Source organism: Nestor notabilis, unplaced genomic scaffold (assembly GCF_000696875.1).
Source record: "Nestor notabilis isolate BGI_N333 unplaced genomic scaffold, ASM69687v1 scaffold31332, whole genome shotgun sequence".
Classification (NCBI taxonomy): domain Eukaryota; kingdom Metazoa; phylum Chordata; class Aves; order Psittaciformes; family Psittacidae; genus Nestor; species Nestor notabilis.
In genome coordinates this window covers 1-26,347 of record NW_009917504.1, presented here as the reverse complement: position 1 = coordinate 26,347, position 26,347 = coordinate 1, and the positions used below count along the sequence as shown (strand labels likewise).

Below are 26,347 nucleotides of genomic sequence, written 5' to 3'. Positions count from 1 at the left end.
GCAGGAACAGGAGTTCATTTTAGTGTCAAGCAAATAATTAAGATTTTAGTTCACGTCTTGTTTAAAGTTTTTAACATAAAGGAGAATTAGTCCTGCAAAATCACTTAGCACTCTGTTCCTGTTGCAAGTAATGACTAATGAAAACATTAGAATCTTAAACCCCCTCCCCCGCCAAGTTTTCTCAAGTCTTGCCAAGAAAGCCATGTAGTCATAGAAAGTTTGTAAACAAGCAAATAATTAAGATTTTAGTTCACGTCTTGTTTAAAGTTTTTAACATAAAGGAGAATTAGTCCTGCAAAATCACTTAGCACTCTGTTCCTGTTGCAAGTAATGACTAATGAAAACATTAGAATCTTAAACCCCCTCCCCCGCCAAGTTTTCTCAAGTCTTGCCAAGAAAGCCATGTAGTCATAGAAAGTTTGTAAATTTATTTTCGGGGGGGGGGAGTGGGGAAGATGTTAAATAATAAAGTGTCTCATCAATGAAGAAAGGAAAGGCAAATAAAATCAACAACTAGTTTTCACAGTAAAATGCATCAGCTTTGTAGTTTCATTTGAAACCAAGAACAAACCATGAAACGTCATGAAAATAAGATAAAAAATCTCCTAGAGTGATTACTAAATGAAGTTAAAATTATCACACTAATCAGTAAACCCCAGAAGAAAAGCAGATGCCTCATATCACAGGTTATACATTAAACAGTATCTGCTTTTTAAAATAAATCCATAAAATCTGTATGTTTGGCCGCTTTGCACATTTTTCCCTTAAAAAATACAGTGTACAGAAAAAAATTCTCATTATTCCCAATATGAATTCTGAAGTATAAGCTCAAAACCCAGAAGTTAAAGATCAGCTAAAAGAATTTTAAATTATTTACAAATCCAGCAGGTAGAACTACCATAATGGCTTCATTTCCATCCTTGTAGTGGCTTTCACTCTTATCCAGCAGCATCTGCAGTAGGAATCTCTTCAGACAGCTTCATCACTGATCATCTGTCATTTTAAGCAATTCTAGAAGAGCCCCAACAGCTCCAAAATAACCCTTTAAAAAAGGCAAAGGCAAAACAAAACCAATCAATTAAATCCCAAAACAAGACATAAGCATGAGCATGTAAAGTCTTCAGTTCTGTTAAGGCAATTAAAAGACCTTTCTGATAAGACTGTTATGCCAAGTATTTTCTTTAATATGATCTTGTTTAGGTCCAAGAAAGGGCCTTATACCAGGAGACATCTCAGACAGTTCTCCAAAATTGCCAAAAGAAGGAATTACAGAACCATTATAACGATGCTATACTGAGATAGGTCAGTTTCCATTATGAACACATCCATCTGATATACCCTTCAAAATTACGCTTACAAAATTAATTCTAGTACAGATTTAAACACCAGACCATGCAAAATACAAACTGCAAAATACAAACTGCAAAATACAAAAATGCAAAAACCTTGTCGGTACTACAGTCAGAGAGCAAAAATAAGAGACGTACAATGTTTAGCAACAAATACCACAAGATTAGTGATGAAGCCAGGGAATTTACAAGGGATATTTTCAAATGAATTTGTAATTATATTTATGCTTAATTTAAGTTTGTGCATTCACTTCAGAGCAATAGCATTGAAACTCTCCCATTTAATTTCACCAAGAAACACAAGATTTTTGTACTTACAAAGAAAAGTAAGTTTGACATGTATTTCCTTACCTCGTGTTCCAAAAAGAGAGCTTTCAGCTGTCCCTTGGACCAATAGTCCATTGCATATGCTAGCACCTTCATAGAAATCATATTAATTCTGAGAAAGTTGCCAACAAAAACCACTTTGTCGATGTTCTGTAAAATTGAAATGCAGACCAGCAAAAATTATATTCAGCTACATTATTTGCCTCATCCGACATGTACTTCCTACCTCCACTATAAAGTTAAATGGGAATTTTAGATAACATTTAAATTCTCCAGACTGAAAATTAGTTACAGTTACTAACTGCTAAGTAGAGATGTTGCAAGAGAAAAAACAAGTTTAATTCCAAAGAAAGTGAGAGGCTGGTATCACAGATGGTGAATATAGTGAATATTTGCTTAAAAGCGCATGACCTTCCCAGTGTGAACAGGGTTATGACTGTTTTGTTATATTTTGGGGGGTGGGGAGGTTGTGATTGTTCGGGTTGGTTTTTTTTTTTGAGGGGGAGGAGGTGTAGGAGATGTATTTTTAAATCATATATGACTATGACATGGCTGCACAGAAGACAACTCCCCCCCTGTTGGTTAAATGAAGCAACTCTTCAGAGATCACTATGATTATTAAATCCAGATGGACAGCCTCTGAAGGGTGTCCAAGAAGGATTACACTACAGATGGGAAAAAGCATCTTTCATTATCTATTATCTGGACTGTGGTTTCATTTTCAGAATGCAAGTGAAACATGGCCTACATGATATTTGAATATATTGCATTCCTTCATTTCAAAGCTCACTTGTACTCAGTTTCCATACAGAAGCTTAAGATTTTTGAACAATCAGCACTACACCATCAGTAAGAAAGCCACACACTATCATTACCTATATGCAATTCAGTGCATGTAAGCAACAGTTCTGGTGCTCGAACAATGCCCGTAATTATCTCAGCAAGTCCACTTTTGCCCGCTATGCACAAAAACACACTTGCATTTTGAACTGGTATACCAGAAGATGTTCGTCATACAGCAAAATCTGTCTAGAAGACTCAGTGGGAGGCCATAAGGCCATTCTGGAGACAAAGTTTTACGGGAGTCCTGAAGGAGCCCTACAAATATATCCTCAAGAGTCCACTGCTGAAAATTACCAGCAAAAACCTGCATAGGGGCTTGAATTACCAAGTGTTACTTTTCTATGTTCATACAGCTCTATAAAGCCCAACGCTTGGCTCTGCAGCAACTACTTTCCCTGCAGTTTTGTCATGTCCAGTACTGTGCATGTGACATCCTCACTCGAATACTCAGTATTGGAGAGTGCTAATAGCCAGATGCAATCGTTCATCTTCTCTCTGACGACTGAGTTATATGTCTGACTGTCCTCAAACCAAACATCAACACAAACTTTATTTAAATAGTTCAGGTTTATAGTCATCTGTCCCCATAGACTCTGCAGCCACATCAGAATACATTCATACTACTTCCTGGGAACTTTTATGGCTGCAAAGAAGAAATTCTCAATTTTCAAAAGGCTGCTATTGAACAGAGCCTAAAGCACTCTGCATCCTCTGACAAGGCTGTTCTGTCTCTGAAGTAATTTCTGACAAAGGAGGGACATGTAACTAATTAATTGCCTGTAATGCAATGCCATCAAATTTATTAAAATCTACGTTTGGATTTAATTTTCATGAATGTGTATTTTTTGCTGAATGTACATACGCTACTGTTACCAAAACTCCACGCAAGCAGTACCTAACACTGAGTATAGAGTTACATATGTTTGCATGTTATACTGACATGCAAATTTTGCATCAATTTTATTTTCCAACATTGTTTGACTTGACTAGGTTAAAAATTATGTTAAAAGTTTTCTAGGTTTTTGAACTGAACTAAAACCAGCTTTGGCATATTTCAGGAGTCAGAAAATGAAGAAATGCTCCTTTTATCTCTTAAGGGAGTCTTGCCAATTTACTTTTAAATTGTTCACTGCTGAAACATTCAAAGCTGTAAGACAGAAGTCTTAAACTGATGAACTGATAGTGACAAAATGACTAAGCTAACCAAATTACAACATCATGGAAAAGACTCTTTTGCTTCGTAGGGTCTTGCTAAATTGTTCAACTACCCTGCAGAAGAAAGCTATAATAATATAGGTTCAATATAGTTGCACATGTATTTCCAATATAATTGAACAGAGGAATCTCTACTAAAGATGCAATAAAAAATACGCTCCTGCACATGTTTTTGCAAGAAGTCTGGTTCAGATGCAACTTACATGTTTTGCTAGTAAGAAAAGTATAAACCAGGGAGATTGGTTTCCTTTATGTAGTTCTGCTGTGCCTAGGACAGGCTGTTTCAAATGTTGTGTAGCCAAATGGTTCCAGACTATGGAATTTTTCTACCCCACTGCCAACTTTGTGCAAGCAAACTTTGCTTTGAAGTTCTGCAGACAGAGTATTTCATTTATTCCCCAGCCTCGTTTTTTTTTTCTGCACATATGTAAGTAATTTTCAACACAATATTAAAGTTGCAATCATTGAAAAAACAAAAACAAAAAACCTCAAAAACACCCCTTCCCCCCCCAAAAAAAAACCAAACAAGCAACCAGAAAAACCCCAACCACCACCACCACCACCACACAACAAACTAAAACCAAAACTCATGCTTCAGGGCATAAATTGATTTTGACAAAGAACTTAAAAGTGAGCTTCACCATAACCCTAATCTAATACAGAAAAACTCCACAAAAGAATTGTCCTGGGTTCAGCTGGTGATATATGATATATCATATTCAACTGTTTTTTAATCTCTTATTTAGGCATTTCATTCATCAAGCGTGGTGACAGTAAGAGACATATCTCCCAAAAGGAATTTAAGTATCTAGATTATTTAGCAAAACAATAGTATTACCTCCTCACGCCCCTGAGAGCAAGCTCTCTGGAGATCAGCTTACTTGCAATGATATATCATATTTGAATTTTTTAATAGTATGTAAAGCTACTAAATGAAGGTTTCATTCTCTAAAGCTACAAAATAACTTAGTTCATGTGTTGGAGAAGACATTGTCTGCAAAATGAAGAATACTTTACACATTAATCTACATTCCTCCACAAAGTTCTGTGGATCATGTCCAGTTCTTAAGTAAGCCCGCCCACAAAACAAAGATGTTAGGAACTTTTTCACAGCGACTCAGAAGCATTAGTTTCATTAGTAGCCCATTTCCTCCTCTGAATGCATCACATGTTGTTCCCTGATGCAACTCTCCATGCTTTGATAGCCCTGTACAATGCTGCTTGAACTCCATGCCACAAGGCAACACTGTAAAGAAGCTGAAAGCAAAGAGAACACTGAAAGAGAATCATCCTGATTGAAAGAGTCAAACCGCCAAAAAGAAAAAAAATAATGCCTGTAGCCACTCTTCATGATGAAGGGAGGTTATCAGTGGCATTTGATAGGGGCAGACACTAAGATTTGTCCTATTCAATATATTTTAAAAGTGCCCTACAGAAGAATATCAGCAACAAACACAAAGGAATATTAGCAAAAGACGTAACATGTATTGGCATACAAAGATAGTCAGGAGAGTCAGGATAAAAAATTAGCAGCACAGTAATGTTGAAGAGACACACAGTGGCCAAGGAATAAAATAACAGATGAAGTTTAAGTTAAAAAAATGTGAAATGACATAAATAGGAGGGGGATGAGAGAGAGACACTTCAGTATTCAGACACAATGATAGGCTCCAAATTAGCTACCCTCAAACAAGACTGTGGATGGTTTCAAAAAATGAGATCCATGGTCACAAAAATTAAATATTAAGAACTGTTAGTAAAGGAACTCAGAACACTGAGTTTATCAGTATGACACCACATAAATTCATTGTGCAACCACACTCTGAATACTGCATGAAGATCTGATCATTTGATCTCCAAATTAGAACCCTAAAATATTAAAAAGACAAAATGAAACAGTGGAAGAGAGACACGGAGCACCTTCCATAGCAGGGGAGATTAAGTATGATGACTTTCTGTCTTGGAAAGACCAAGAGGGAGATGTGGTAAAGGTTTATTAAAAACCAAAACCCACCAAAAGCAATATTTGCTGTTTCTCATAAAACAAAATGCTAGATAGGACCCAATAAAGGAATCAGATGGCAGTTTGGTGAGTTTCTTGGGTTTGTTTTATTGGGGGTTTGGGGAGCTGTGTGGGTGTACTGTTGATTAAAAAAAAAAACCCAGAAAAAACAAAACAAACCAAGCAGCACTTTCTTCTAACCACAGAATGCTGTGGAGCTAAAGACATCACGTATTAAAAAAAAGAAAAAGATTTGATAAATTAATTGAGAGCAGATAAAGATTAATTACCATGAAATAGCAAAGGACGCAATTTAGGTTTGATTTGGGGTTCTTTGTTTTGTTTTGGGGGGTTGGTTTTTTTTGTGGGTTTTTTTTGTCTGTTTTGGGTTGGTTTTGTTGTTTGGTGGGGTTTTTTTGTCGGGGTTTTTTTTTTAGTTTTGTTTGGTTTGGGTTTTTTTGGGGGGTGATAGTTTTTTGGGTTTTGGGTTTTTTTTTGAGGGGGTGGTTTTGTGGGTTGTTTTTTTTAAGGGGTGTGTGTTCTGTTTTTTAAACTGCTAGAAGCTGGAAAGGTGTATGAATGGAACAATCCATCTATAGCTATCATTCTAAAGAAAATAATGTAATAGCATCTGAAAGGAGTTTGAGGCAGAATAATGAACTATATTTTTCTTCTTTCTGACCAAATACAATGGATCTCATATCTAAACATTTAACACAATACATGATTTAAACCCATCATGTTATGGAAAAAAGCCAAACAAAATACTATTGGGGGGGAAAAAAAAAAAGAAAAAAGTAATGAGTAAGATCTGTTAATAACTACAAGGTAATTGGGAGTATTAATGTGGATTACAAAGGTGTTAATACACTATGTATTACATACAGTTTAAGAGCAACTGAAAGCTCTAGGCACCAATGGTTCAAGGAGATCTTTACAGTGAACCTTTCTCCTTTCTTCCCTACCTTTGAAGCTCAAAGTACCTTACTTTTTGCACCAAAGCATACACATAACACAAATCACAAGAGTTAGGACACCACATTAAACGCATACGTATTTCTCAAGGCCAGCTATGCGCTTGCTATACCTCCAATTTGCATTTTTATATTCTGATAATCTTACTATGTTGTTTCTAAAGGTTTTAAGCTCATAGTAAATATGCTATCTTACCTCATTCAATGCACACATGCGAGCAATAGAACCTATGTTGTTGGTGATGGTGACCAAAGTAGCTCTGGCCAAGTCCTCTTTACTGATGGAATCTCTCTTTTCTTTACTCATCATATGACCAAAGCTGTGTGAGGAAGATTATTCCTTTTAATATGAGTTACTCAGTAGCGCTATAAGCCCCTAGAAATTTTATCATTTAATAAGCTTTGCTTGGATTTGATATCCATTGATTTGAGACAGACCTGAAATGTGAAAAGGCATCTCACTGGAAAGGCACAACAATAAGCAAAGACATTTCTAAAAATAACTGTAATTTAAATTGAGGCAAACTACACCAAGCACTGCTTACACCTGTTTAAAAAAAAGGCAAGTAGGTGAGAGATCTAAGGGCAAACAACATGATACATTCAGAGTGACATTTCCACATGGACCTAGTACATAGTCCAGGGATTACGCACTCAGTTCAGCATGCACAGTAAGTTTCCCAAGGAACTCCTTAAAACCAGCTCAATTAACACATACCTTGAGGCTACAGCAGACCCTTGAAGGCCAAACCGCTCATAGTCTCCTCCATAAATATCCTTCACCAGCTTATCCACATTGGTGCTGTCTCCTTTTGCAGCCATTTCTAGTGCTTCTTCAAATGTCTCACAGCCAGTCAGCAGACAGCAAAGGCCCAGGAACGTTCCTCCTCCAAGACTAGAAAAGCATAGTTCCTTCAGACCAGCAGCTTGAACCAGCTTTTGCCACAGCACCTCAGACTCCTGTTTGCAACATGGTTTACATAGCTACCAACTGTATCTTGGAACTCCTCCCTCAGAGCAGTGAAGACAGAACCCTAAATTAAGTTTCTATTTAACACAAATGTCATTGAGCATGGTTTTACCTGAATTTCTCTTAAATCCTTAATATCTAAATCAGAGAAATGATACTAAATAAAGGGTTAGCTGAGAGTAAAGTCCAATCCAACACTGCAGATGTCAGTTTGCTATTTGTAGCACTCTAGCAAGTTGCCCTTGTGCAAGAATAATTGGCCAGCAGATCACTTAAGTCAGTGATGAAAGAATAAGCAGAGATCAAATCTAAGTATCTACTCCAGGGCAGATAGCCAAGACAGATCTTGTCCCCTAGCCAGTGGAAGGAAGCAGTCTGACTGGTTCCTGTTCAGAGTAAGACTAGCATCAGCCCTGAACATCTCAGCCCTCTGAAGAACTCTTCTTCAAGAAGAAATCAGTCACTTTGATGTCTTGCACAGGCTCAAGTACAATATTTACTGACTACATAAATTTAGCAGATTGGTAACTCATTCATGAAAATTCTACTTTGGACTCTTCAGTCTTAACAGACGTGAACTTCAGCTTACTAACCTCTACATCCTTCCTCATTCTTTCTTAACCCTTGAGAAAGCTAGCTTATTTGCACTGATCGCAGTCACACCAACTGGAGCCACTGTAAACAAGAGGATCAGTGAGACACACACTTGCACTTCAGGAGAAAGCACGGGTGGTCAGATAGGAACACCATTTAGTCAGTGCTCTTGGATTATTAGGCAAGTTTTTCAGAACACATGTAGCACCACTGTAATATATTCAGTACCTGAACAGTAGGAAGCTCTGTACACCAGCCACAAGTCAGTACACCTATAGTAAGTCAGCAATCTACTGCAGTCATGTTTTTCTTTTTGTAGTAGGAAAGGTGGAAAGCACATCTACAGATACCGGAAGTGCTATGCTTGAAAAACAACCCGAATTGCAAGAAAACCAATACCTCCTCCATTCAACTTGTGGTTTTTTTAGGTTTCTGTTTTGGTTGTTTGTTTTAAAGATTACAAGATTACTAAAATTGAAGTACACCAATTTAGTTTTGCATGTATGAAAAAAAGTGGGATAGATTTATAGGTATTTTTACTACCAGTCTGAATGGACATGTTTGTAATTCAAGTGGTTTCCGATAAGTAAGCATGGCTGTCACCTCTATAGTGCAAACTTAAACATGCCTCAGACTGGTTTTTGGCCTTGAGAACAAAATTCTTCATCCACACTACTGAAATCCTGAATTCCTAAACAGAGCAGTCACATCTAAATCTGTTATTGAACATAGCCCAGAGACCATTTCAACTCAGCTGTACCTTACAAATCATTTCAGAGAGCAGGAGCTAATGCAGGCTGAAATCACACTAAGGACAAAGACAAGATACAATCAGGTTCTAGTCTTTACATGCGGGCATTTCTTAATCTACCAGCATGGTCCAAAGACCCGTGCAATCAGCAACAAGAAAGAGTGAGATCCCTCTGCCAAAATCCAGTAGTACCAGGTAACCTACAAGCTTTCCTATATCCTGGATTCATCCTAACTACTAACCAAGAGGTTTTTGTTTAACCCAAACATTTTTCTTTCACTGCTCTGGCTGTTCTGGATGACCAAAGCAGGGGAAAGAAGATTCATTTACTCTGACAGCTTTATTTTCGTAATTCACAGCAAGAGACAGAATGCAGGTAAGAACACCACAAAGAGAGTAAGACAGATCTCAAGTTGAATGGACCAATGATTACCCTGATGTAGACCCTCCTCTCTGAAGGAATCCTAGGGTATTTCCAGCCTTGCTACCAGTGGCTTTTAAAAGAAATAAAAAAACAAGCACAATTTGGGGCTGTACCTACTAGTCACACTGTTTGGTTCTATCTGTTCAATTAGTAAGGAGAAAACAAAATTAAAAGAACACTGAATTAAAGTTACCTGGATCCTGTGACTCTTTTATAGTTGTCCTTAGAATACACAGCTAGGATGCTGACCCCTGAGCCTATGTTAACCAGCAGCATAGGATATGGATTATCAAGGCAGTAAGGCTTTTTCTGGCATTGTTCAGGATCTGTAGGATTTTCAAAATAATAGCACTCTGGTTGGCCATTGAAACCAACAGAATCAACATAAAGGAGGCCTTGGATCAAACAGTCCAATTCATCCAGTTTATGAAGTTGTAGATCAGCAATCTGGAATACAGCAACAGGAAATTAATAAACAAACACTTCCTAGTATAATACAACACTGAGGACAAAAGGCTCCGCTGAAGCACTTTGATCACTTTAATAGTAACACATTATGCTATTTAAACAGTACAAAGATCTGTGTAAGCATGAAGGCCAAAATAAAAAAGTTTGTTATCTGTCCAACAGTGGGCACCTCCCAAAACAATGACATGCTGCACAGTAACATCGCTGAGTTCCTTTGCCTTTGAGACATTCCCGGCTCTGCAAGCAGGAATCATTTCCCTCCCCCGCCCCCCTCAGTATTCTGAAGCAATAAATTTCTTTCCCCTTATCCTATGCCAAGGGTAGCTGTGTCCTGCAGCTTTTGGACAGGATGCAAAGTGCTATAACTTATCATCCAACTACATTTCCCAGCAATTTAATGAAATTTTCAATAGAAACATTAAGAGCAAGAAACTTCAGTTAAAGAACAAAATAGTTAAAGCCTTATGAAGTGCACATGTTTATGTTAATATGCATTAAATACGCAGTGGATTATGCTTAAATGATCTGATTTTTTCAAGTATGCGTCAGTAGTAATCTAAGACAGCTATTTTTATAAACTATGATGAGCACTATAAGATGCCTATTCTATGATTCTATGCTTCATTAGAAAAAAAAAAAAAAAAGAGGATTCCCCATGTTTGGTGAAAAACAATGTAAAAAAACCATAACCAACCAAAAATATTGTCAGGCCCATGCCCCCAGCAAAACATTTGCAGAAATATAACTGTAACAGAAGGCAGAAAAACAATTAATAAGAGCTTAAAAAGGACATTCCGTCTGAGATCTCACAGGTCACCTGTGATTGTATTTAAACAGACGTGCCTACTTGCCATAACATTCTGTTTACTAGAATTAGAAATTGCATCCCTTTCTTGAAATAGGATACAGTGACAATCTGTTTAGAAAGTCTCCTTTCCAGATGACATTGAGCTTAGACTCCTGTTAGGGAGAGGAGAGGGAGGGAGGAAAAAAATAAATAGTAGCTGTCCACCCAAACCCTGAGGTCATTTGCATCCTCAAAAGTAGGTCTTACCTAACTCTACTTTCTAGCAGAAAACGCTACAGGGTATTAGGAACAAAAGGAAGTTGTAAGTACAGAGCTGGTTCTCAAATATTTGCATGTTGCAGGATGTTTTTATAACAGTTAATGGAGAAGATTTACAAGGCTGACTACCTCCTATTTTTAATTCTGGAAGCTATAATAAGTCACTATAAAGAGGCAAGATATTTCTGCATAACAGGCATGGCCAATAGGTTACATTCTTTTGAGCTATTTAAATCTCTCCCCTTAAGTATTTCTCTACTTGTACATAGCTCTAACTTGCCTTAACTGAAAGCCATTCTACTCTTTGCATCTGACTTTTTGTTACACTCGCTAGTCCACAAACCCTGGAACCACAGAAAAGAAATAAGACTAAAAAACCCCAAACCAGCAGTCTCAAAGACCTCAATATAGATCCAATTATTCATAGCACAACAGAGAAAGGTGGAATTAATTTCTTCTTGTGTAAGTATTTCCTCCTGTAACTTTTAAAATCCCTTTGTGTTTTTTTTCTTGATTACCACATGGCTACACAGATTACAATTGCAGAAATGCAGCACAAAAGACTTGAATCATTTAGCCAGCAAATAAAAAGAATGAACATGAATCAGGAGAAAAGATTTTTAAAGAAACATTACAAAAATCTTAAGGCTGCTTTGCAAGTATCTTGTATTTCAGCAATTTCTTGCTATTAGACTGAGAGGAAAAGCTCTAAGAGATATACAGTATAAGGCATTAACATAATAAATGCTTCATGTAGTCTCTCTCTCACAGTGGACATTGTATGGAGCCCACTAAGTCATCACTTGTTAAAGGATTTGTTTCATCAAAACCCAACTAACATTGCACAAAGCTAGTCATAATACAGAAGGATTCTACACTAACCATGATCTCTCTCTAGGTTATGTGCTGTACATTCAATTTCCTCATCTTACTGTATAAGCTCAATGCTGCATGACCAAACATGATCTAACACAGATAAATAGCACGCATAAACTTGCTATGAAACAGAATCCTGCTATATAAAGAAAAGTCATTGGTAGATTTACAGCCCCTACTTTCAAAACCTCCATTCTCCCGTAAGTCAAACACACAGCCACGAGCTGGTTTTGTCTCATCCATGTTATATCTGTAGAAATACATAAGCATCAGTGAGAGACTCTGCAAGACACGAGCCAGCAATACAAATCTAAGAGGAAAACACTTCTGGTGTCACTGCAAAAACATAGACAAAATCCTGGTTTCTACGAAGTCTCCACTAAGCCCACCAATCCCATAAGGACAGAACAAAAGAAAACTAATCAAAGGTTCTTTTTCAAGCACTAAGCATAGCAGTTTTATTACATGGAGTCCAGCCCTCCATGTATAAAAGACGTAATAGAATTTGTTCTGCTTTTTATAGCTCTGTGCTATATTTAACAGCTGATATACTGTAAGCAGAAAAGCCCTGTGATTGCTTTTTTTCATGTATGATATTCATAGCAGGCAGAAAAACTATTTCCCTGCATTGTTGCAGCAGTCTGGTTTTCATTTTTGGAAGGAGCAAGACTGGCATCAGTATTCCATGTCAACCCGCCTTCAAAGAACCATGAGCTCTGCAGCCACTAGACCTCTGAGGCTCCAAATAACCCAGTGAGCACCAACTGCACTAGTTTCTAAATAGAAATGAGGGCATAGTTGCAAGAAATGCAGTAACCCAGTCTTGCACAAGAAGCCATGATAGAACACGAATCACAATTCCCAATACTTCTCCCTGTATATAGAATTGCCTTTTCTTTATTTGTGCCTTTGCTCAAGCAGCAAAACTGAACTACCAAATAGATGTGCCTGTAAACATTGTAACTCATGTGTGATTAGGCAAATGTTTGGGTTTTTTTCTGGTAGCATGACCTGACCTACCACACTCTACTAGTCCTCATCTTTCGGCTGTTCAAACTGCTGCTTCTTGCAGGAACAGAAGTTTATGTGTAAAAACGCAGAACAAAACCAGGAGCTGTGTGTAGAAGCAAGTTTTAATTTTATGTTTTTCCTACAACTTTTTACAAAATGCATTTGCAGCTATTTTCCAGCCCTTTACAAGCACTAATGTGAGGGCAGAGAGCATGATGGTCAATTACCCTGCTCTGCACTCCTGTAACTATAGAATTTAGCACTCCAAAAGATTTGTGTCAGAAAGTTGTGCTATGCAAGGAAGAGCTTCAGAACAAAGTAGCATACAAGGCCCTGGAGGGAAAATTTATGATGGTTACAGGCAAACCATACGTACATTTTTCATAAGACCAATTTTTCCACAAGACCAATTTTTCCACACTGCAGAAATTCCTCTTTATTTCAGACTTTTTTAAATATTGAGGGAGGGGAAAGAACAAAACACTTTGCACCTCACACCAAACTCTTTGCGACCATCTAAAGGAGGGACACAGGACTTCAACCATGGTTACAAGGAGGTGCAACACAGCAAGGAAGCAGTGAGCACATCTATGCAGTGGGGTTGAAGCCTAACAGGTCAAGACTGGTATACAGACATCTTTTTCAATGAAATTCCAGCCCAAGACTTCAGTCAGTTTGAATTTTCAGTTACCAACTTTTGATGAGCATAGAAATGTCCAAACCTAGATGCAATTATGAGTTCACCTGTCTCTTGGACTTTCAATCAGATACATGATTTTTTTTTCCTGCAAGAAACTGCTAGGAACTAATGTCTTGTAAGTTTTTAATTATCATCAATTACAACAGCCTCATTTACTATATTACTGGGGCTTTTATATGCCTTCTGGGCATTGCTCCAGTTTTTATTTCTTACAATAGCTTTCAGTCTAGCTTTTCCTCCCGTCTCCCCCACTTTTGTAAAGACATACTTTTCTTCCTTTAGATTTTGATTATCTTTGCCTGAATGCCTAGCCCTGCTTCTTTTTGAGCTCAAATGAGGTACCCCAGCTGATTCCACACCCTGAGGCTGGGAAGCACCCACTCACATTCAAACAAGACAAAGTCAAATGCAAATAAGGGGGAAGCCCAACATTTGTTGCAGCATAAAAAAAAAAAGCACTAGTCCGAGATCTTCTGCAGAGAATCTGCGCTCTTGCCCAGCTAGGTGTAAAGAACCTCTTCCCTCTCTTGATAGGCAAGAAATACACATTGCTTCTCCTCACTCCCTCTGAAGAGTTTCCCAGCTTCTTGCAGTGGTGTCAACAGCAGGTGTCATGCTTACTTCACCCATTCTCTGGATGCAGCTTCCAACTCCAGCCCGGTCTACACACTACGGGCCAGCATATATGGCCTGAGCAGCAGCATCCAGCCTCCCCAAGCAAGTTAGGTGCAACAAGATTTTAAAGTATCTTCTACTAACCCAGAGTTACACAGCTTACCCATCCTACAACACAGGACAGTAAAATTTCTGTCGGTGTCTGTTCAGGAAAGGAATACAAAAGATCCTACCTTTGAGCCACTGTAATAGAGAGGAATTTTGCAACTGAGCAGGTTTTAGACAAAAGTCTTAATAGTCCATTCTTCCCTCATCTCCTATGTATCCTTTACATTGAATTGCTTTAAAAAACTGAGTGACACCTTAATCATTTATTCCTCATTATATTAACGGCATACTCTCGTGCAAGTAATGTGTGTGCGCTATCATGGAGGAGCCAAAGTATAAAGAGATTTATAGCACAGGTACAAACGCAAATATACTCTTTACTTTCAGGGAATTGATGTTACTTGAGCATTTACAGAGTATGTAAGATGACGGCACGTAGCTGGATAAAGATTATCAGAATTAGATGACATATCATAGATGAACATAGTCATCTATGTTTTAACACCACTGTTATCTGAAAGTAAAGTCAACCAGACATAAAAATCAGTCATTTGGAAAGGAAGGAAGAAAAAACAAACAAAACTCAACAACAAACAAGCCAAATCAAAACAAAAACCTACTCTAAGCTGGAAACAGTCCTTTAGTGAATTACTTACTGATGCTGTTCATTGAGTATAACCATATGGCTGCTAAAAATTATTTCTGTGGTCCAGTTTAATGAGTAGAGTCTGTCTTCCTACTTCTAGGGGAAGCATTCAGATCTTAAGAATGAATTAAATGATTTGACAGGCTACTGATTATTACTGCTGGCAGTTACAACACAGTTTTTGGTGACTTTTCCAGGTCTCCTACTATCCAGCACTGTGGTTCACATGAGGGGGAGGTCAGATAGCTAAACCTAGCTAGCTTTGTAGATTTACTTGCCTTTCTATGGCACAGAAAACAGGCTTAAGGTAAACAGAAGATGCTTCCCTGTTTTATTTTATAATACACAAAAGTAAGATGTCTAGACTAAACCTATCTAACTCGTTTAGGGATTTGAAATTAGACACTGGAACGTGTGAGTAAAAGGGTGCTTGCTTGTCTGTTTTAGGGAGAAGAAGTTGCTGTTACTTTGGAAGGATTCCTTATTTGGGATTTGAATGCTGTTTTGCAGTATGTTGGATGATTTGTCCTAAATCTATGCAATCCTGAAAGTCCCATAAGCATTTAAGAAATACCATGACAGACAAGTAACTTAAAAGCATGTACATTGAGAAATCAAGGGCCAGAACAAAAGCATGTGATCTATATCAGTTTCATGAGTTTCATAACATTTAGTCAGATTTTTTAATGAAATTAACAACATTCACAAATATACTTTAGGTTTTCCACTTGCTCCCAAGTAACAGAAACAGGAATATCTAAAGTCTCCTCCATATAAGGCATTATACAACATTGAATCCTGCAACAGCACAACTTGGCACATATTCTCCACTTCACCAGGTGCATTAGAGTGATTAAATATTTGGAACAGACATTTCAATGCTTTGAAAGAGCAATCCTGAAGCTGTTGTCCAATGTCAATTTACAGTCAGCAGAACACACTGAGATAGCCAGCTGCTGTTACAATGGCTAATGAAGTGTGACAATTTAAGTGCTAGTACCCAGGACACTCAGCCCTTTGAGAGAGATTAAGCAAGCAAGCCTTCACGTAATGGATAGTATTGTGCTTCTGTAATACTCTATGGGTGTTACAGTGAGCCAAAAAATACTTGCTATAAAGGAAGGTGTGGAGCTGGGTAGTTGTACGAAGAGATGCCCAAAGCACTCACTTACGTGTGAGTGCACTTCATTGATTGCTACAAAACACCCCAGCCAGCTTCTACGGTGTTTTTCTTAAACTACCTCTAAAGTGTTGCAGCACACAGAATGTTAACCAACACTGCAGTGATGTGGGATTCATGCTTAAGTCCACCAGTAATTTGTTGTGTGACCTCATATCTTTGTACAATAGCTAGCAAAACAGCCTCAACTTCAATTATGGCTTCCAGTGCTACATTAAGTATATTGCAACAGAGATTACAGAGACTTGTCCCTCACTGTAAGCTGCGTATTTATACCAGATAAAGCCAAAGCTATGGAGAGAAATACAATGCTGTGATAGCCACCAGGTATCTTCCAGTTCAATTCTACAGCTGGCGGAGCAAGGGACATGAACTTGTTAAGTAAGCAACTCTAGCTCCTAGTACAACATACAGGAGAGATGAATTTGGGAAGACTGACCATTCCAAAGGGATAGTCAGCCTCTTCAGAAAGCCTCAAAGTGACCTCCCATTGTTACTAGAGAACATGACCTGAATCATCCCCCAGATGCATGGAAGGATGCTTGGAAACCTGAATGGAGACCACACTGACCAGCGCTAGAACTCACCTCCTAGTGTGGTGACAACATCCTTACACATTGTGAGACAAACTAAAACTTTTGAGGACTCAATCATCAGTAGACTCTAACATGAGGGACTTGCAATCAACCTAAAGGACAAGAAATTTGTGACTAGTAGTGGACTACCACAGCGATTCAGAAACTTGCTAGTACTTCAGTAGACTAACTGCTTCCATGTCCAACATTTACTGAAGATGATTATACAACACTATAACAGCTGGGATTCATGTTGATCTTCAGAATTCTCTCTCCCCATTAGGATCCTGGTCATCTGTTAGGTGAGGGATATTGACAAATTAAAAACCTCTTGCACTGCAGGAATAGATGCTTGGAGTTAAACACAAAGCACACAAAGCCAAGGACTGCACTCAACAGCAGTTGGTGAACCAGTATAATAGCTCCCTAGACTGAAGCAGAGACAGAAACGCAGCTGATATAACCTGTCATACCCAGCAGCCATCTCTCACCCTCAAGATCAGGTCAAAAGTTCGGAACACAAATATCAGACCTGTCTGCCAAGTAAATCATTCACATTAATCTTAGTGAGACTGCTCTAGTACAGGCAGATTAGTCATTCTTTTACAGAAAATAAATGGAGATATGCTCCAGTTGAGACACATACACAACAGGCAACTGTCTTTCAAATGACTAGTTCTCTCTAATACAGTCTGTACAATGCCTCTCTATGCCTCTGTCACCACAATCAATTTTTGCAGTGCACTCAGTGAAGTCATTTGGGAGCTAGGACTACTGCCGAAGTTTATACAAACAGCAGCATCCCAATACATCAGATCTACATCACCTTCTGGAGCGCCTAGAGAGGTTATTTTTAAGTTCTAGGGGATCATGAACTGCTTTTCTTCATGCTGCTACTGTTACTCCTCCTGCACCATGCTTAGTGTTCCAGGCTCTTGACTTATGTTTGCTTGAAGATCAGTACAAGGGGAAGAAAACCCCAACCTAATCTCCAGCCTGCATGGCTTCATTTCTGGTTTTCTTATAGGTAGCCAGTTTGAAAAGAAGAGTACCTGTAGTCTCAGGTTCTAGGCTGTCATAACACACCCCCAGTTAATTATGAAGTATCTGATCATCACAGCTGTACTCTAAAAAAAACCCCCATTTACTGAAGATATCTTGCACAGTTAATACTTAGCAGAATACCCTCTCCTGTCCCCTCCATGCTCTCAGCAATTCCACTGATTGACAAATGTGAATTGATTCTGTTAGTCTTAACCAGTTAAGATGGACTTACAAAAAAGTTTTCTCTGCAAGTTTTAATAGGACTCCTATGACTTCTTCTCCAAAGTACTTCCCACTGAACCCATATGAACTATTCACATACCGTTCTAAAGTCTTCCTCAAACTTGTAAGCTCCACCTCCTGTGGCACAGAGCGTAGTGTGCAAACTGGAGAAGTTCTTTTCACTACCCATCTGTATGAACCTGTGCATGGCAGAGCTGGGAAAGCGGATGAAGTGCAGGTTTCCTTTCCGTCCACACATAGTCAAATCTTTTAGTTCAAGATGGACATCACGAATGCCAGTTTTACCATAAGCTGTATTGGAGGTCAAGTATTTCCTAATGCTTTTCAGATTTTCCACCTCCTCCTGCTCTTCTTCTGCAGTAATGTCCTTAGGTTCAAAGTAGACCAGTTTAACCAACGTTCCACCGATATCCATTCCAAACCATGGAAATGCTAAGGACAAGGGGAGGAAGAAAGAGAAAGTCACTATAAATACAGAGGTTATCCCTATCACTTAAAGCATTTGCTGAATGACAATTTAGTACAGTCACAATGACCCCCGTTAAGAAAGAGAACAAAGAAAATTTCAAGATACTCTTCTCTGGAGAAGTGGGTTTTAATAAAATGAAAATATTTTTCCCAGGAAAACATTTATTCCTCAGACAGCACCTCATGACAGAGCACATTTATTGCACTTCGCCCAATTGACTCCCAGCACCAATTCTTAAAATAAACTAAGGAGAGTAGGAGAAAGAAACAACCAAACAGGAGAATAAGATTTCTCAAGTAAGACTGCCACTGTGTAACGTCTACAACTGCCTTTCCAAAGCCAGTTGGAATTTCCACTGTCACAAGGCTCTGTCTAAGCAGCAATACATAACTCCCATTATGCTGCGAGTCTCCAGATTTCAACCCACCAGAATTAGCAGCTCTGTTGGAACTACACCACTTACATATATTAGCAGAAAGAGAGTAAGGTATTTGAAGTCCCATATTTACCACCAACAATCATTTTGAGAAAACATGAAATATACCTGTTGCTGTATGTGTTTGCCTATTATGTAACTATACAAGAAATGCCACTATTTGCTTCTCAGCATATATGTATTTGCCACAGCCAGCCTAGATCAACTGAAGCCTTTGTTCTGCTAATAGCAAGAGAAAATGAGTATGGAGAACATGCAGGCATAAGATACTAACTCAACTAGATTGGTCTGCCTGCTCTGCTTGTATATGCAAGCACACACTTTAAATCCTAAACCAGGTAACTTCATGAAGCAATAAGAGGTGAGAATACAAAACCTACACACAGGTACTGCAGAAGAAGGAAGCCAGTAATGTTTCTAGAGAAATGAAATGAAAAGTACTGAGTATGTGGCTAACATCTAAAATACATTTCTGAAATAGTAGTCACAGTCACTTCCCTGCTTTTAGGGATAATCAGGCAGACTTGGTAGAAATGAGATTCTACCAGCTAGGACATTCCAACTTAGTTTTGCTACAAACTCCAAACCATGGATACCATACGCATTACTGATTTTTCTGCCAGTGAACCTAAATGTAAGCAACCTGGGGCAAAGATTTTAACAAGCATAGGAGGTACTGACCACACAGTTTTCCTCACGTAATCACAGATTACTATTAGGTTACTCAACTTCAGCCTGAAAGGAGCTTAGTGTCTTCTTTTACAAAGGTCCCAGCATCACTCTTGTCTGGCTGGCCAATTCAAACTTCAATTTCACAATTGTCAATACGCCCTCCACCCCTTAAACCAAACCTTAAATGTCATGTTTAAAAAGGTTATTTTCCTCCTTTGCTGTATGCCAAATAATTGAATCATCAGTTTCTCCCCCTTTCCCTAAGGACAAGACAGACAAAATGCATAAACTCCCCTGAAGTAGCTTGCTTATTGTTCATTTTTTCTAAGAGCACCTACTGTTATCTGTTTTAATGTCTAACTTCTTTTTCCATATCCTGCAAGCTGCAAGACACAAAGACACTGAAGTGAAGTCTAATTTGATGTTTGGGAAGATACATACTATACAGATGCACGACTACTCCCTGAAATGGGAAAAATGCAAACCAGGTGTTTTTAAATAGGCTTTATTTTTTTTTTTTTTTGGGGGGGGGGGGGAATAATTATCATGCACTATCCTGCAACTCAAACACTTTTGGAAGTACAAGGTAAACATTTAAAAGAATGGTATGGTCCACACTACCAACACCACAATGCATTAGAGCTCAGGATGCCAACTCCATTAGTGATTTTCACAAATCTTTATTTAAGCTGCTGAAAACTTTAATTACTTGTCCCACTGGAACAGTAAGACTCCTCCTCAGATGTATCTTAACTATGCAGGCAGGAAGTTTAATTTTAAAAGCAGCATGGTTGGACTGTGCGATACAGAACCAGCCTGCAGCTAAGTGTAAGCCAACTTCCAATATGCTACATCAAGGGCATAAAATCTGCTACAATCTACCTGTACCAGCAGTTGCTTTAAAGCTATAGTAAGGCTTAATCTTTAAAAGAGGGAAGAAGCATTCCAACCTCCTATCGAACACACATCCAACAATAAAAGCGCTAACACCTGAGAGCTACTCATAAATGACTGCCAAGACATCTATTTTATATCTTAACATTTTGAGGATAACCAAATCATTAACAAAGAATAAGTTCTTGACTGAGGTACAGATAATGCTCACATTTAAAAAGCCACTAGAAATATCAAAACACTTTGTTGTTGTTGTTTCTTCTTTCTGTGAATCTAAGCTCTTTTCATTTTGTTGCAAGCCAGAGCTGCAGAAAGAACTTTGCTCTTAGAACAGCAGCAGTTTTCTTCAGCACAAATAAAGAGCATAAGATCAGTCCACAACAACCAGTATTTTAGTTACACAGAACAGCAGCTTAGTTTTCTTCGCAGCTTCTCACACCAGCTGTCTGTTGAACTCACTTGCAACAAAGACAACTATTTTGACTGGCTGACCAATTAGGACAAAACCCAAGTCTCAAAGTTCCTGACAAGTCCCACTGTAATTCATACAGCTTCCATAAAACTGGAGTGACAGTAGAAACACTTCTGTATTCCAGTGATTATTTAAAAGGTTTATTCATTGTACCTTTTGTTACTATCAATACATTCCAAAACAAAATGCACCAGTGAAGTTCCATCAGTTCTTTTCAGTATATTCAGATACCCCACCTTAGCTGGCACATACACACTTCAACTTTCCTGACACCACTGAATGCAGTGGTAATGGAAGCATACATCCAGGCTGCAAGGTGCTCCATGGTTTAGCCACCTCCTGAATACAGGGAGTAAGACCATACGGAGGCCACCAAAATTATTAGGGTCCTCACTGCTAAAAACTGGGGGTATGAAGAAAGAAGGGTATTTGTGCTGATACAGTCTCCACAGACTTGAGGGGAAATTGTGGAGGTTTTTTAGAGTTGTTCAGGTTTTTTGTTTGGTTTAAACTGGAAATTCAGCATTTGATTGATAACCAGAATAAATGTTGAATAAAACTCAGCATTTGTTGAATTCCTAAAAGCCAGAAAAGCAAGGAGGGGAAAGTGAAATCCATCACATCCACATCTTGGGCTGACAACAGTTGTTCAAAATTGTGTCACTTACCATGAAAACTGAAGACAATGGATACGTTGCAGAAATGCTTTCACAGTGTAAAAAACGCACTTAACTAAAATTGTCTTGTAAGACTGTTATGAGCCAATTTCTCTCTTCTCAGCCATCAGTATTGGATCAATGCAACCTATTATTGTGGTGAAAACAGAACTATTCTACTGTATTGCTACACAGCAGTAAGTCATAAAAAGTAACAACACTATAAAATCTAGCTCTATGTCCGATGAAATTGATACAGAAAGTGTCAAGATGACTTATGCATTCTTAAAAGCCTAGCATAAATCAAAGACCCTACTTATCTTATGAAAATTAATTCTCTTTATGCTAATAAGCTGCACCAACTACTTACTGGTTTGTTACTTTGAGATAAAAATCTCCATTACTCCAAGATCTGCTGCAGAAGCATGTGACAATGCAAACAGAAGGTATCAACAGCATTGCATAATTAGGTAATCTGATGCACACCAACAGCTGTGCTATCTGGGGGAAAGGTTCACTCATGAGAAATTCCATGACACATTTTACCTAGTTTCTGCACACACTTTGGAGAGTATGAACCTAGAGGGCTATTCCTATAAGGCATTATTATATTCACAATTGAACACATTTGATATTTAAAAACCCTACCCTTAACATACAATGTAAAGAGGGGGTGTCCCTGCTCCACATGGACAAGAGCTCAGGGGAAGCAATAATGAAGAGAAACTCTTGAGTCCCTAAGTAACATCTCCCCTCCATTAAAGAGGATAACCAAGAGTAATCCTTTTCCTATGTTTAAACAAGCACAACATAAGGTTGGGCTGACTCTTTTTACCCCTCAGCTCTTACAGACTGTGCCTGAATCCTGATGATTAGAACTTTTTCTCTCTACCTAGACCCTAGATTTACTCATGACCAATATGCAGGAGTTTTTTTCTTTTGCCAAAACTGTTTCAGCTTACACATCTCTTACAAGACATTTATTTCCTCAAATACAGGTACAGTACTTCCATTTTTTTTTTTCAATCAATAATTTGAATGGTGGTATCAATACTATGATGTCTTAGTCATCTATATCTCAGATGAAGTATCTTAGGTTCAGCTGCTTTTCTTCCTGGACACACATATGATGAAACCTTATTACTTAATTTACATTTAATTTGCATTGCTTGACAGTTTGATGATCTAAGAACTTCCCATTCTAATTGGAAGAGGCGAGAGAACACAAAAAATAGTGACGGGGCGAGGGGAGATCAAAACAAGAGACACACATGAGATAGTATTCTCACAGCTTCTGAAAGCTGCTTTTTATTAAAAAAAAGCTGGTAATAGCTTACATCATTTTTTAATCACTCCTTCCTATTTTAAGCAATCCAAACACATTGTAAAATGGAAGCATTTGTTTTCTTTAAACAAAAATAGAATATATATCTTAAAAATTAATTTTATCTGTTTAGTAATGGAAGTTGCTTCAAGCCTTACAAAGCTAGAGCTAAATAAATCATGCACATATATCAGGTGATGCCTTCCAGTTCATTTTCAGCAGCAAGGCCTTATTGAATGTCTGCCTCCTCATCAGAAAAGGAAAGAAAGAAACCGAAAAATAAACAAACCACCAAAAATGACAAACCTGAAAGCACAGAGCTGTTTGTTAAACAAGTGTGACCATCACATGCAAGCAGTCATATTACCACAAACTGATTTCTGAAGATAACACTAGGTGACTAGGTCACTACCTAGACTGTATAGCTTCACTAAAAAACTCTCACAAATAAAAACCCAACTTACAAAGCTACAAGAAGCAATGATCAGCTAAGGAGAATCTCATTCTTTAATAGCACCTATCCCGATGGAAGTGATAAGTTCAATTTTCCCATTCCTTTTGGAAATGCATTATCTAGTTGATAAATTGGATATGCAGTTTGGACCACAACACACCAACTAGTTCTGTTTGTTATGATCAGTTTTATTCCTTCAGCAACCCCCACTTCGAACTACATTAAAAGCAGCTGGAGACTTACTTTTAAGAATTCCTTCAGGTGACATGCTTTTTAGGATTAAAAAGATTGGGGGATATTCCAATGTCTTGGACAAAATTTAGGTAACCAATAACATCGTATTTATTCACGGCATCAAACAATAGCAAGACCAAAACCATTTTCACTTCTGTAGTCTTCACTAAAGCAGGCTAGATAATCATAGCATCCCATATGTAACATCACCACAGGTGAAAAAGCCTAGGTTTTCTTTATTTCCATCTGGCCTTAAGTGGTACTACATGAGCATGCTGCAGCCAAACATCACAGTAACAACCTCAATATTGGCCAAAAGCCTTCTTTATTGTGAAGCTACAGCTCTGAGAGTTTAGAAATTATCCATGACAACTATAATCTATATTAGCTGTAAACAGTCACACTACCTCAAAACACACATTCTTTGACCCCTAACAGCTACCACGTGACTTGGGGTGAGATAAGATACTGACTGGAACAGACCCCAAAGCTTTATACTAACTTAAGAAAAGCAACAGAATTAAGATGTCCAGCTGGCTTCTTCCCTGCCTGATGTAGAATAATGCTGTGAAGCACCAGTCTAGTTAACTGCTGCTCTGAAATCTTTGTCCTCACTTGGCTACAATGCTGTTTCAATAGGGATCGATGAAGCTCTTAACTGCTCTTTTTCTTTCTTCTGTTCAGAGATCACATTTAAATTGAACAACATGACAGTTTAGGAGGCTTTTGAAATTTGCGGAGTTCACACTTTTATTATCTTCTGAAGCACTTCACAATGCGAGACATCAGAACAGGTATTCTTCTGCATTCATTATGCTGCGTTGTGCTGCAGAACGGTAATGCAGACCTTAGTATCACAAAGGTTCTGCACTAGTAATTTGAACCAGAAAACTGAAATACGCCTAATATCCCTGATAACTCACCTAGTTCAGCTAAGGAAACACAAAGCAAAGACAAGCTTCTCAGCAGAATGCGAGTCAAAAAGGATATAAATCGGTCCTCAGATCCATTCTCACCACACTCAGCAAAGCACGCTGGTTTCACAGGGAATCTTCCTTTCTCAAACGGAAAACAAACTTGGGAATATAGAACTTTACCTCACGTTGACAGAAAGTAAAAGCAGTCAAGCAAACATATAATTTATAAGGATTTAAAGGAATAATTGTTGCAGAAAAATAGGCTTCATTTGTTGAAATACTGGGAAATGCCAATTACCTCATTATCTTTTCCACAGCACAAAAGCAAACCCCACAATCAATTCTGAAGTCTTACATGCCGTGTGGCAACTGCTTGTCGTTTTGCAATGTATCCATAAGCACAAAACAAACATCTGCAGAAGCCAGGATTAAATACAAAAACCAGTAAAACGGGACTGTGTAGTATTCACTGGAGATGGATATGCAGTACCAGGAGAAGCTGAGTATAATTTAATTATAATTTAATTATTTTTTTAAGGTGGTGACAGTGTGCTATCATATTTTCCTGCAAGACTAATAATTGCAAATTAATTTTTCTACAAAATAAGCCATATAAATTAAAAAGGACTCGGTTGTCACACATTTTGGGCAATACTGCCAGTCACTGATGCTCTTCATTCTGATGGGCCTGAAAGCCTTATTCTTACTTGGAAATAGCTTTTCACTGTTACAAAGAGTTTGATATGCAAGTGCTGACTTAGTTACACCAAATCAAAACGTGAGTTAGTCCAAGTTCTGTGGGTTTTGTTGCTGAATAAAAGTGTGAAACTGGACAAAGACTAACCCAGTTTGTGACAGAGAATGATATGGTCATCAATTTGGTAACTTAACTTTCAACAAGTACTGTAAGCACCACATGATTACTCAACACAGAGAAAATTCTAAGGGAAACTGGTAAGCGTAGCTCAGCAAAAACATTTAAAAAGCTGGACAACGTACTGGCTACTAAGTAGCCCTCTGAAAGCTGCAGCTCTTCATGACTGTTTCTAACTATTCTGTTCTGCTTAGACAGTTTTAAGTATTCAGTTCAAAAGAAAGAAAGAAAGCGATCCAGACTAGCTGAATGCACTCTACTTCCTACTGAGTAGAAACATCTTTAAGTTTTGGCAGTGGGTAGCTGTGATCCTGACTATTCCTGATTACTCTTTCAGAACATTCTGAACTTTTAACAAAGAAGCAAACATTTGTTGGCTTTATTGGAAGGGCTAGTGAAGTGGGAGTGTGAAGAAACAGAGTGCTTTCTCCATTGTATTATTTTACGTAGAGCTTACCGTGGAACTATTCAATGGCTCCATACCTACACAGAAGTTAGCCATGTAACTTAGGTTACAAGTAAAAGATGTCGTTAATCAAACTTTATACTGTTAAATACATTATAAATACGGATACCCGAGACTTGCAGCCTGAAAACAAAACATTAAAGATAATTCACTAACACCTCCCAAATCAACTAACCAAAAGCCAGAGGCGTTCAAAAGGAGCATGTTACAGTTTTATTCTGTTGGCAACATACTTTTTTTCCCCCTCCCTGTCAGAATCACTCGTACTCAGCTCCCAGGTCTTCTTTTCTCTTAATTCTGACAGTGCGTGGGGAAGGCGAAGGAGCACGCACGAAGACCACAGAGCCTTCCCACCATCCAAGGCACAGCAGCGCCTTGGCCGACCCGGCCCGGGCGTTACTTACAGCGCTGCTTGGGCACTATGAGCTTCATGGGCGCGTCCGGGAGGCGGCAGCGACCGGCAGGACCCTGGGCACCGCCCGACGCGGTGCTCGGCGC

The 26,347-nt window shown here is 38.4% G+C and overlaps 1 protein-coding gene across 3 annotated transcripts; it reads right to left on the bottom strand.

The window, feature by feature from the left end:
• Positions 1-438: 438 nt before the first annotated feature.
• PANK1 (pantothenate kinase 1) lies at positions 439-26,281 on the bottom strand. Of its 3 annotated transcripts, none has more exons than XM_010009266.1 (7): positions 26,254-26,281; positions 18,061-18,413; positions 9,643-9,896; positions 7,429-7,605; positions 6,907-7,030; positions 1,701-1,826; positions 439-1,042 (listed from the first exon to the last, which is right to left on the bottom strand). In XM_010009266.1, exons 1-7 carry the CDS (start codon positions 26,279-26,281, stop codon positions 983-985), a joined length of 1,122 nt encoding a protein of 373 aa, XP_010007568.1. In that variant the 3' UTR covers positions 439-982. The 3 variants fall into 3 exon arrangements, with proteins under 3 accessions (XP_010007568.1, XP_010007569.1, XP_010007570.1); XM_010009267.1 differs by lacking the exon at positions 26,254-26,281 and adding an exon at positions 19,530-19,554; XM_010009268.1 differs by lacking the exon at positions 7,429-7,605.
• Positions 26,282-26,347: the final 66 nt, after the last annotated feature.